The sequence below is a fragment of the Myotis lucifugus genome, unplaced genomic scaffold, assembly GCF_000147115.1.
Source record: "Myotis lucifugus unplaced genomic scaffold, Myoluc2.0 scaffold_9, whole genome shotgun sequence".
Lineage (NCBI taxonomy): Eukaryota > Metazoa > Chordata > Mammalia > Chiroptera > Vespertilionidae > Myotis > Myotis lucifugus.
The window spans coordinates 16,013,529-16,026,664 of NW_005871057.1; the positions used below are offsets into that span (position 1 = coordinate 16,013,529).

The 13,136-nt window shown below is 40.6% G+C and overlaps 1 protein-coding gene across 1 annotated transcript; it reads right to left on the reverse strand.

Moving 5' to 3' along the window:
- Positions 1 to 10,468: 10,468 nt before the first annotated feature.
- LOC102417462 (upstream-binding factor 1-like protein 1) lies at positions 10,469 to 11,686 on the reverse strand. Its single transcript, XM_006084051.3, has one exon. The coding sequence runs from the start codon at positions 11,684 to 11,686 to the stop codon at positions 10,469 to 10,471; it is 1,218 nt and encodes a 405-aa protein (XP_006084113.1).
- Between the last annotated feature and the right edge of the window lie 1,450 nt (positions 11,687 to 13,136).

Consider the following 13,136-nt stretch of genomic DNA (forward strand, 5'->3'; position numbering starts at 1 on the left):
TGGAAGCAGCCAAGAAAAGTCTATATTTACAAAATAAAGAGAAGGAAGCCCTTCATTCAGATGGCAAAGAAGAAAGCCCAGAGGGAATAGGGGAACAATGGGGAAGGAGTGGGGAGAACCTCACATGTCCCATGTTAGGTTCAACCTTTGAGTCCAGGAGTTACTATAGTAACCAGTCTAAAGGAATATTGACCAATCAGAGGGGATATCAGGACACAGGAACTACAGCCTTTATAAGCCTTAGAGAAAAGGGACTCAGTGGGATTCTTCCCCCTCCCTACATGTGAGTCCATTCTGTGGGACTCTTCCCTCTCCCCATGTGGGAGTCTGTACTTGTTCTTCAATAAATATCCACCTTTGCTATACCACTTTCTGTCCGTGGATTCATTCTTCGATTCCGGCGGACAAAGAATCCGGGTTCCAGTTAAAAAATTCGGTATCATTGGCATTGTTTTGAAAGTTTGAAATCATGTGTATTAACAGGCAAAAATGACTAAAAAAGCCATTGCTCAGTTACATATTAAGAAACAAATTTGGGGAGATTAAACATGGCGGCAGAGTAGGTGGATGCTGCCTGGACATGCTCCCAGGAACAAGCTGGAATTACAACTGAAATATGGAAAGGCTTCCTGAATAATCACCGAAAAACTCACAGGAGAGAACCCTGATACCTGAGGAAAGAAGGTAGAGACTGCATAGAGACTGGTAGGAGGGGTGGAGGTGCCAAAGTGTTGGCTGGGTGCCCACAGACAGCAACTGAAGTCCGGGAGAGATATCTCAGCTGTGTGTGTGAATGAGGGGGTGCCACTGAGAACTCTGTGATCTAATCCCCAAGCTGGGCTTCCCAGCAGAGAGCACCAAATCTGAGGAGGGTACCCACATAACATCTAGCTGTGAAAAGCAGTGGGGTGCTGTCTGCCAGGGAGTGGCAGCTGAAAGTATGGGCACCCTCTTGAAGGGCTAATGCACAAAAATTCCCTGTGGAGCCACCCATCTAGTGCTCTGGCAGAGGGAGGGTAAAGTGGACTGGAGCTGTGAGAGCAGAACCCAGGACTGGGGACTGGGGGGATAAAGCTCAGAAGGCAGACACCCCAAGATTCCTGGGCTGAGTCATTCCCTCACAGAGTGGAGGACATCTTTCCCACATAGACATCTGCCTTGCCTCAGGGGAAGATAGTCAACACACCCTGTTGGAAAACACCTTGCCCTGAGGCCACTTAAGACAGTAAAATTAACAATTAGCCTTCAGGCCAGTGGTTCTCAACCTTCTGGCCCTTTAAATACAGTTCCTCATGTTGTGACCCAACCATAAAATTATTTTCATTGCTACTTCATAACTGTAATGTTGCTACTGTTATGAATTGCAATGTAAATATCTGATATGCAGGATGGTCTTAGGCGACCCCTGTGAAAGGGTCATTCGACTGCCAAAGGGGTCGTGACCCACAGGTTGAGAACCGCTGCTCCAGGCAGAAGCAACCACCCCACCCTGTTGAAAAAACTCTTGCTACACCTGAGGACAAATGCCTGGGAGCAATTCAAGTCAGAATCCTATTAGTCTGTACACTTAGGCAGTTTCTGGAGGCTTTGAGTCTTTGCCTGATCCAATTAGTCAGAAACAGCTTTTAACACTGTCCTGCACTAGAGATTAAGAGGTGTAGAGGATCTACCTAATACATAGTCACAAACCCAAACAAACAACCAAAATGAGGAAACAAAGAAACACTCCCCAAATGAAAGAACAATCGAATTCTCCAGAAGAAGAGGTAAATGAAGCAGAGATAAGAAATTTATCTGAAACAGAGTTCAGAGTAATGATGTTCAAAATGCTCAACAGTATGAAAAAAGATATAGTAACTATGAAAAAGGAACAGTCTGAGATAAAGAATGACATAACACAAATAAAGAACACATTAAAAGGAATACACAGCAGATTAGGGGAAGCTGAGGATCCAATCAGTGAAATAGAAAATGGAGTTGAAAATATCACTCAATTAGAGAACCAAAAAGAAAAAAAACAATTAAAAAACAGGATGACAGCTTAAGGGAGCTGTGGGACAATGTGAAACGTAACAATATTAGAATAGCAGGGATGCCAGAAGAGGCAGAAAAAGAGAAAGGAATAGAGAAAGTGCTTGAAGAAATAATGGTAGAAAACTTCCCTAACCTGGTAAAGGAATAAGTCACACACTTTCAGGAGGCACAGAGAACCCTGAACAAGAAGAACCCAAACAGACCCACACCCAGACACATCATAATTAAAATGCCAAAAATTAAAGACAAAGAGAGACTCTTAAAGGCAGCAAGAGAAAAGAACACTGTTACCTACAAAAGAGTTTTCATAAGGCTGGCACCTGATTTGTCAACAGAAACTCTATAGGCCAGAAGGAAATGGCATGAAGTACTCAAGGTAATGGAAAGCAAGGATCTGAAACCAAGATTACTATATCCTGCAAGGCTATCATTCAAAATAGATGGTTAAATAAAGAGCTTCCCAGACAAAAAAAGGCTAAAGGAGTTCATCACCACCAAGCCTCATTACAAGAAATGCTAAAGGGATTGCTGTAAGGGATTGCTGAAAAGAAGAAACAGAGAGAGAAACCTAGCCATACAGAATTAAAATGGGGAGATTAATTTGCATATAGTTGCTCTGATTGGCTGGTGGGCGTGGCTTGGGGCGTAGCAGATATGCAGTCAATTTGCATGTTTCTCTTTTATTAGATTAGATGAATGGGTTACCAATGAGATCAAGAAAGAAATAAAAAACTTCCTGGAAACAAATGAAAATAAACACACAACAACCCCAAATCTCTGGGACACAGCAAAAGCAGTCCTGAGAGGGAAGTTCATAGAACTACAGACAAGAAAAATCAGCAATACACTATTTAACCCTACAACTTAAAGAACTAAAAAGAGAACAACAGAAAAAGCCCAGAGTATGTAGAAGGAAGGAAATAATAAAGATTAGAGCAGAAATAAATAACATAGAGACTAAAAAGGAATACAAAGTGTCAATGAAACCAAGAGCTGGTTCTTTGAAAGGGTAAACAAAATTGATAAACCATTAGCCAGACTCATAAAGAAACAAAGAGAGAGGACCCAAATAAATAAAATCAGAAACGAAAGTGGAGAAGTAACCACAGACACCACAGAAATACAAAGGGTTATTAAAAAATGCTATGAATGACTATATGCAACAAGACAATGTGGATGAAATAGACAAATTCCTAGAAAAAGACAATCTCCTAAAACTGAATCAGGAAGAATCAGAAAACCTGAATAGGCCAATAACCACTGATGAAATAGAAGCAGTAATAAAACAAATAAAAACCTCCCCCCAAACAAAAGCCCAGGCCCAGACAGCTTCACAGGGGAGTTTTTCCAAATATTCAAAGGAAAACTAACACCTATACTCCTCAAACTATTTCAGAAAATTCAAGAGGAAGGAACACTTCCAACTATATAGGTAGGTACATTGTTATTAAGTTAATTAGGGTACTCCTAAGGCTTAGGAAGAGCCACACTCAAGGGGCCAAAGAGCCGCATGTGGCTCGTGAGCCGCAGTTTGCCGACCACGGTTCTAGTCCCCTTGAGTGTGGCTCTTCCACAAAATACCACGTGCTGGCACACAGGTACAGTATGATTGAAACTTCGTGGCCCATGCGCAGAAGTCGGTTTTCGGCCTGGGCGAGTCTATTTTGAAGAAGTGGCGTTAGAAGAAGTGGGGGTACGTTCGCTGAGGTCGACCCCTCAGATTGAGGACGTTTTTAGCAAAGGCCAGCTTAGGAGTACCCTAATTAGGTTAATAACAATGTACCTACCTATATAGTTTAAGTTTTAAAAATTTGGCTCTCAAAAGAAATTTCAATCGTTGTACTGTTGATATTTGGCTCTGTTGACTAATGAGTTTGCTGACCACTATTCTAGGCCATTAGGAGAAATCTACGTGGACTGAATGCATTTGTTGAGGTAGGCCACAGACCATAACTCATTCTGTCTTTTCCCCTCCCTTATACTTCTGGTCAACGGGAGAGCTTTTCTGGGTGGAGAGAAGCTTACCTCAGCCCATCTCATACTTCTAGTTGACTGGTACTTAAAGCATCCCAACATTCATATTCTCATTTTCTGGGAGAAGAGACATAAAGAATCCATCAGCACATTAAATAGCGAAGTTCTTTTTCCTGCTAAATCAAACAGTCTCCCCAAAGAACAGTTCTAATGCTTTAATATTAATATCACTATTTGTTCAAAATTCTATACTTCTTGTACAGTTGATAGATAGATTGGATGCATGCCCACTTATCAGTGCAAATGAGAAGGAAGGGAAGCACCCTTATCTGCGATGATGGTTATATTTGCTTTATCAAAATGCAGCTAAGCCTTCCGGTGGATTGTTGTCAGAAAGAACAGCTCAGCTTCAATTATGGTGAAACAAAGATAATTATATTTAGTAATCACTGTTTACTTTTGTAAAAATACATTTTTATTGATTTCAGAGAGAGGAAGGAAGAGGGAGAGAGGGATAGAAACATCAGTGATGAGAATCATTGATCAGCAGTCTTCTGCACAACGCCCCCCCCCGCGCCCCAGGGGATGGAGCCCTCAACCTAGGCATGTGTCCTGAACTGGAATCGTACCATGACCTCCTGGTTCATGGGTTGACATTAAACCACTGAGCCATACCGGCCAGCCTTATTGTTCGATTTTTAATGAGCTTTATTAAATAACCCCAGATAAATGCTTGGCTCATTAAACTACTTGATACATTTGCTAAGTCATCCTGGCAGACCCATGATGATGTGGTTCTGCTCACAAGGAAACTCTCAGTAAACTCCACATGAAGTTTTTTGGGGTCACTGGCCAACTGGTAATGGAAATACTCAGGATTTTTTGGAGGGGGATCAAAATAATTTTGTTGTGCTTTATGATGTCAAATTCTGCGGTCACAGCCAAATACCTGGCCATATGCTTAAACAAGTTCAAACTCTTTCTTGTTGTTGTTCATTGAAATACCTTGGCCTCTTTCCCTGATAACAGTGCAGCTTGCTTCTATGTTTCTTGGCTTGAACAAGAATGAATGGAACACTGAATTACTCACCACAAAATGTTAAGTTAATCCTCTTTATGTCTGCTATCCAAAGTGTATGGGTTTCTCCTCAATCAATGATACCTGATGTCAGCCCAGTAGATATTTAGCAGAGAATTTAGCTATTAAATTTTGCCATTTAGAATATTTAGGTTCAGTTGTTAACTAGTACTTAGAGAGTTTAAATGGTATCCATTTACTAGTTTCTTTCAGTCACTAAATTTAGTTATAGCAGTCAGTATCTGGCTTGTATTATCTTATGCTTTATATTGGATTAATTTCAGAAATATAGAATTGAAGAACATTTTTAGTATCTTATGCAAAGTAATACAGAAAAATCATAGTTTATTAATTTATATGCTATTTCTTATGCAAAGAATCATATGATAAATACCTGCTTGAAACCAGTGTCAAAGAAATTGAAGCAACTTTTGATGACTCGGTATGTTTTATTTATTTAAGAAGTGGGAACTGTACAGCACAAATGTTTTTTTCTTTTTATTGTAAAGGCCAGGAAGTGAATATCTAATATCACTTGGTGTCCTATTATGTTAAACTAGAGGCCCGGTGCATAAAAATTCATGCACTGGAGGGGGATCCCTCAGCCCAGCCTGCCCCCTCTCATAGTTCGGGATCTCTCAGGAGCGGAAGGCTACCTGGCGATCAGGGGAAGGTGACGCCCCATCATACCTCTGCTGCTGCCACTGCCAGCAGTGCAAACCTTGGCTGGCCCTGGTTACCTGCGCCTTGGACCGGCCCTGGATGGCTGGGGGGCTGAGGGGAATGGGGGACTCTGGAGGCAGGGTCAAGGGGACTGGGCACCACCATCTTGTGGCTGTGGGCGCCACCATCTTTGAGGGCATGGCAGTCAATTAGCATATCCCTCCTTATTGGCTGTGGGTGCCACCATCTTTGCAACAGCATTTGGGTCAATTAGCATATTCCCTCTTTATTAGATAGGATTTTTAGGTGGTTTCTTTTCCATCTTTTAAATGTGTATAGCACAGTTTTATAACTACTGCTTGTTTTTTAAAGACAAATAGGAAAGGTCACCTTCTTGAAGAGGCTTTGTCTGCAGACTCAATTGAAATCAGCTCCCTTCCCCTAGCCCCCTGACAAATTTTTCTTTCTAAGGACTCTTCTGTCATTGCATTTATAAAAAAATTATAATTATTTTTTCCCTTGTTTATGTTTGTCTCCTCTCTAGACTCTGAACTCTATGATCATAGAGAAATTATCTGTCTTTCAGTATTTTAGCCCTAACTGAACCTAGCACATAATAAGTGCTCAATAAAAACTTAATGCTGTCAAGTTATGAGTAGATTGCAACAATCCTTGTAGCATCAATCACTAAAATCTTATAGCATAATATTTCAAACATCTAGGAATGTTGTTGGGGTATTATATTAATACATGATAATTTGCATAATAATGAATTTGTCTCTTTTTAAAGGTTTGCAATTTAGGTTTTTGTGAACTGTCCCAGGATTTTCACAATAAGCAATTATTAACCTAAGATTAAAATGAGATATTAAAGAACTAAAGGAATCACTAGAATTCATAACTTAGTAAATTAATAATTAATTGGTGTGCTTTATTCAGGTAATATTATCTATAGCATAATACCTGTATCAGAGTCATATAGAAAGAAGGGACAGTGTGGCTGCATATTTCAAGTGTAGTTTTAGGATTTACATTTACAGGGATAGATGCCTATATTTCCTTGGACAAATTGTGTTTTATCTTTTTTGTGGTAGGAGCGGTTCAGGCAAGGAAGGTTCCATGGGATTCCTGTTGCATGTCAAGAAAATAGCAAAGTTGAAACTAAAGAGAAAATGAACAAATGGGACTACATCAAAATAAAAAGCTTCTGCACAGCAAAAGAAACCATCAACAAAACAACAAGAAAACCCACTGCGTGGGAAAACATATTTGCCAACGTCATATCTGATAAGGGCCATATCTCCAAAATTTATAGGGAACTCATACAACTTAACAAAAAGAAGATAAACAATCCAATCAAAAAATGGGCAAAGGATCTAAATAGACACCTTTCAAAAGAGGACATCCAGAAAGCCAAGAGACATATGAAAACATGCTCAAAGTCACTAATCATCTGAGAGATGCAAATCAAAACAACAATGAGGTACCATCTCACACGTGTCAGAATGGCCATCATCAACAAATCAACAAACGACAAGTGCTGGAGAGGATGTGGAGAAAAAGGAACACTTGTGCACTGCTGGTGGGAATGCAGACTGGTGCAACCACTATGGAAGACAGTATGGAGTTTCCTCAAAAAGCTGGAAATGGAACTCCCATTTGACCCTGTGATCCCACTTCTAGGAATATATCCCAAGAAACCAGAAACACCAATCAGAAAGGATATATGCACCCAGATGTTCATAGCAGCACAATTCACCATAGCTAAGATCTGGAAACAGCCTAAGTGCCCATCAGTAGATGAATGGATTAGAAAACTGTGGTACATCTACACGATGGAATACTATGCTGCTGTAAAAAAGAAGGAACTCTTACCATTTGCAACAGCATGGATGGAACTGGAGAGCATTATGCTAAGTGAAATAAGCCAGTCAATGAAGGAAAAATACTACATGATCTCACTCATTCATGGATAATAAAGACCATTACAAACTTTTGAACAATAATAGATACAGAGGCAGAGCTGCCTCAAACTGATTGTCAAACTGCAGTGGGAAGGCCAGAGAGGGTTGGGGGGCAGAAGGGAGGGGAGTAAGAGATCAACCGAAGGACTTGTATGCATGCATATAAGCATAACTAATGGACATAAGACACTGGGGGGTAAGGGAGGGCAGGGGATTGTCAAGGGCGGGGGGGAGGGGTGGAAGGACACATATGTAATACCGTTTGTAATACTTATTATAATATTTTTTTAAATGAATAAAAAAAAAAAGAAAATAGCAAAGATGAAATGAGGAATAAGAATTTAGGTCCAGAAGTCTTCATATCTTCCTGACAACGGGCAAGTCCTTTACCATCTTCCTTTCTACCCTTCTCCCTCCCTCCCACCTTCTCTTCCTTTAGTTGTCATATCTTCTTGGTCTCCTCCAATCTGTGACAGTTTCTCAGTCTTTCCTTGTCTTTCACAGCCTTGACACTTTTGAACAGTAATTGTCAGATATTTTGTGGAAAGTTCCCAATTTTGGTTTGTCTGATGTTTTCTCATGAAAAGACAGAGATGAATTTTAGGGAAGAACACCACAGAGGTGATGTGCCCTTCTTGTCATATCAAATTGGGTGGGGCACAGGGCATCGATGTGACTTCTTTCTGGTAACATTAACCTGGATCACGTGGTTTAGGTGGTGTACGCTAGGTTTCTCTGTTATAAAGTTATTTTTTTTTCTTTCTATACTCAGTTGGGTAGAAGTGTGCTTTTTGTCCTCAGCTTTATTGAAGTACAAATGACAAATAAAAATTGTATATATTTATCGTGTACAACAAGCATGTCAAACCCATGGCCCGTGGGCCACATGTGGCCCACAATGAATATTTTTGCGGCCCAGTCAATATAACGATATGTAAGAAATGTTTGAATGAAAATTTCATAACTTAATCTTTACAATATCCTGTTATACATAATTATTAATAACGAACTACAACGTTTGCTCATGACTGATTACTATAATTATGTTGCATTCATTTCCCTTACACACCTTAGGCACAGGTGCACCATTTCTCTCGACTAATACTAGCAGCAAGTATTTTAGTAGCTGTTTGCCATGTTATTAGTCTTGTACTGACTTGTTTGGTGTGTGCAACAGGAAATATTTCACTTTTGGAGAACAAGAAAAATAGGTTTATTTGCATTTTGCTTATTAATTTGTGCAGTTATTCAGTGTCTGATAAGATAATGTTCAAGAAAAAATATTAATTTTTATTAAAATGTTCTATTATTTTATGTTAATAATTATTCATTTATTTCAGCCCTTTGTATTAAGCATGTTGCTATCGAAATAAACCTATGTTCCTATGAAAACTGAAGCTTTTGTTTTTTTTTGGCCCACATAAACTTAAACCTTGTTTATTTGGCCCGTCTTAGCCTTTGAGTTTGACATACTTGGTGTACAATGTGCTGCTTTGATATTTGTATATATTTGTGAAATTACCACAATCATGATTATTTACATATCCATCCCCTCACAGTTACCTTTTTTGTGATGAGGATATTTAATATTTACTCTCTTAACAAATTTCAAATATACAATGCAGCATTATTATTGACTAGAGGCCCAATGCACGAAATTCGTGGAAGACCAGGCCTTCCTTCCCCCAGCTGCCGGCACCAGCTTCCCTCTGGCACCAGAGACCTAGGCTTCCCTTGCAGCCCTGGCTTCGTCCAGAAGGATGGAAGGACATCCTGTCAAATTAGCATATTAGCATAATAGCTTTTATTATTATAGATAGTCACCATGCTGAACATTAAATCTCTAGAACTTATTCATACCACATAACTTAAACTTTGTATCCTTTGAGCAACATCTCCCCATCTACCCCACTCCCCAGGCCCTGGCAACCACCATTATATTCTCTGCTTCTGTGAGTTTGACTTTTTTAGATTTCACATATAAGTGAGACCATGCAGTATTTGTCTTTCTGTGTCTGGCTTATTTCACTTAGCATAATGTCCTCTGTGCTCATCCATGCTGTAGTGTATGACAGGATTTTCTTTTTGTTTTGCTTTTTAGTTAAGACTTTTTTTTTTTCCCCATGGAGGCCCTCAAATTTTATTTGAAATTAGTAAGAAAGTCTCATGGAGATGTCAGAGTTAAATATACATGTATAAATATTGCCTGCTACATAATGCTGCCCACTCTCACATTAAGAATGGCCAACTCCTTTCTCACAGCAGATGTAGTATAAGAGTCCAGAGGTACAGTTCTTGCAGAGAATGTAGGAGTCACAGGCTTATAGTGGACCCTAGACCACGTCTGGCAGACAGAAAATGAGAAAAGCAAAACTTCTTTCTTCAGACTCAGTCTAGTGAAGTGTGCTCCTCACAGCTGCCCAATCATCTCACCATTTGTTTCAAGATCCTTCCTTACACTGATATCCTAGGGGGAGTGATACTGATGATGTAGGGTGACCCAATACAGGTTCACATTTCTATTTCTTTTCCCTGCAGGAACCTCTCTTCCCAGGTGTGTGGACCTGATATTGAGAGTTCTGTCCCAATTCCCTGCTTCCCAACCTGTCCTACTCTGTATTGAGGAGGAGGAAGGGAAAGGAAGGAAGAAGCAAAGCAATAAAAAGGGACAGGGAGAAGAGCCCTTCAATTTACATAGATGCCAAAGACTTCTGTTGGGAAGATCTCTGTCCCACCATCTAGGAATGAACAAAGCTCAATTGGAGTCTGAGTCAGAGGTGTCCCCCGAGGAAGATGAGCTGGAGCTGCTGTCATCTTCATCGCTACTGCTGGAATCTGAGGAGCTGCAGCTTTCTGCATTTTCCTCATGTTCCTCCCTTTCTTCAGATCCACATGAGGAATGAAAACAGTCCCCATTTGTCTCTGATGACTCTGTCCCTGGAGCCTGTGGCCGCTGGTTCTGTGCAAGCTCTCTTTGCAGAGACCTTGCTGATGGAGACTGCACATCTGTCCTGATGATCTTGGGGTCTGGACCTCCACGCATGTTCGTGTTCTTCCTCTTCCCAGAGGTTCTCTCTCTGTAGGCAGCGTACTCTTCAGGAGACAGACTCTTGAGCCAGTGCTCCAGGTCCACCTTGTACTGTTTCTGCAGCTCCTCAGCCTGCTTCCTGTAATGCTCCCTCTGGCTCTTTGGGATGCGCTGCCAGCGTCTGCTAATCTCCACCATGCGCTCCCTCGGGGGGAGGCCTTGCAGCTCCATACTCGACCACATATCCTGGTGGAACTTCTGGAATTCGTTCATGGGGGGCTTCTCGGGCTCTCCATGGAAGTTTATCTCCTCTGAAAAATTGTTTCCTGAGGAAGACTTCACTTCTTTCCCTTTTCTCTGAAATTTCTTGGGGGCCCATTTTGGGCTTCTTTTGGGGACAACAGATGTCTTGGAGTTCTGCACTAGTTCAGGGTGGTTTTTCCTGAACTGAGCCATTTTCCCCCCATATTCCTGTTTCTCCTTCTGGAAATCTTGAATATATTTCATCTTCATCTCCTCTGGGAGCTCCTTGTATTTCTCAGACATGACCTTGGTCAGCTCCTTGTTGCTGAGTTTGGGGTACATTTGGGAATATTCAAGACGCTTCTCCTTGAAGAAGCGGAGATAAGCAGTCAGGGGCTGCTTGGGCATGTCAGGATGTTTCTTCAGTTTTTTGCTTTTGTAAGAATTTTTAACATGTTCCTTAGCTTCCAGGACTAATTCTGTCAAAGTACGATACTTTCTTATCTTACTAGAAACCTCTAACCACTTGAGTTTGCACATTTCTCCAGAATAGCCTTTAAAAGCTACTTTCCCCCAGTCCATCTGTGACTGGGTTGTTTTGAATGTGTGGTTGTCATTGGATGGGAGATTATTCTTCAGGAGGTCCAGTAACATCACAATGTCTTCTTTGGGCCATTGGTCTTGGCCGTTACTCAATGCCATTTCTAGGGCTTTGGCCACTTATGAGGCCGCAGTTATGCAAACACCACAGCAGAAACTCAAAAGTCTTCAAGCTTAAGATGTAGCAGCTGAGCTATTTTGGAAGTTTTGCAGGGTGTGTTCTATATTTCTTAAGATTGTATAATTGATCTCAGTGGAACACCCACCCAATCAGGTCAGGAGTTCTGTGTTCTCTGGGCTCTTGTAACTAAAGGCAGCTGTAACCTTCTGAGTTTTCCAGCAACTTCAAATGCCTCCAAACAGAATGAATCTGGCTTTTGAGACACGTTGATATAGGGATCCCGGAAAGCTCCACCTTAATTAGGTTTCAGTGTGTGCTAAGAATGGCCCCACCTCTGGAAGCTCTCAGTATCAGGGTCAATAGAAAATCTCTGTGCTCAACTGGCAGCTTCAACTTCAGTCAGTCTACCCTGGAGAAGAAGTGAAGTGGCCTCTCCACAGATGTGCCTTTTATGTGGTTCCACCCAGGTAAGGCCACACCCACTTGCTCAGATTGGATTGTGCCTTCAAAAGGAAGTAACCACCCTAAACCTGAGTAGATTACAGATAGTAGGAGGATGGCTGATGAGATTTACAACACAGAAAACAACACTTTAGGGCTTTCATCCTAACAGAAAAAAAAAGATGTTTTGCAGTAAGATGCATGAAACTTTCAATTATAGTATTATTAACTATAGTCACCATCTTAAAGATGCTGTAGAAAATTATTTTTAACAGAGGTGCCATGCTACCTTATTTTGTTGGCACCTATCACAATTAACAAATCACTGATACCCCCGCCATGTAAGATGTTTCCCTGAATTATAAAATGTTTGGGAATTTAAGTCTGATTTTTATAACTATATGAAATAAAAATAATCTAACTTTCCTGGAAAGTTGAAAAGTGAAAATCTAAATAAAACTCATCTTTTAAAATTTATTCCAAAATGAATGATAAATCCATCAAAGCCCACATTACCTGGAAAAAGGTGAATTACCTGCCCTGTTAATCACTGAATAGGATTGTGAATTAAGGTAAGGGTCATTGATGAGCAATGATCCCAAAATTAATTCTGGAAAAATTATCTCAAACATTCCTCAACATGTTGCATGTCATCTATGTAAGCATATAGAGGAAGGAGTTCATTTTTCAGCAACTCAAATAATTCTGTGGGCAGGCTGTCTATGGTCACAGTTGGAATCCTGGTCAGGCCACATACCTGAGATGCTGGCTCGGTCCTGAATAGGGGGCTTGTAGGACACAGCCCATCCATGATTCTCTCTCATTATTGATGTTTCTATCTCTTTCACCCTTTTCCTTCCCCTCTCTGGATGGGATCATATAAAAGCCACATCTCTCCAGAGGCCACTTCTCCAGCATAGGCTCTAGTTAAGACTTTTTATTTCATTTTTTAAGAGCAGTTTAAGGTTCATAGCAAAATAGAGGGGAAGA

Coding starts and splice junctions, on each gene's coding strand:
- LOC102417462 (XM_006084051.3), bottom strand. CDS start 11,686: ATGGCATTGAGTAACGGCCAAGACCAATGGCCCAAAGAAGACATTGTG.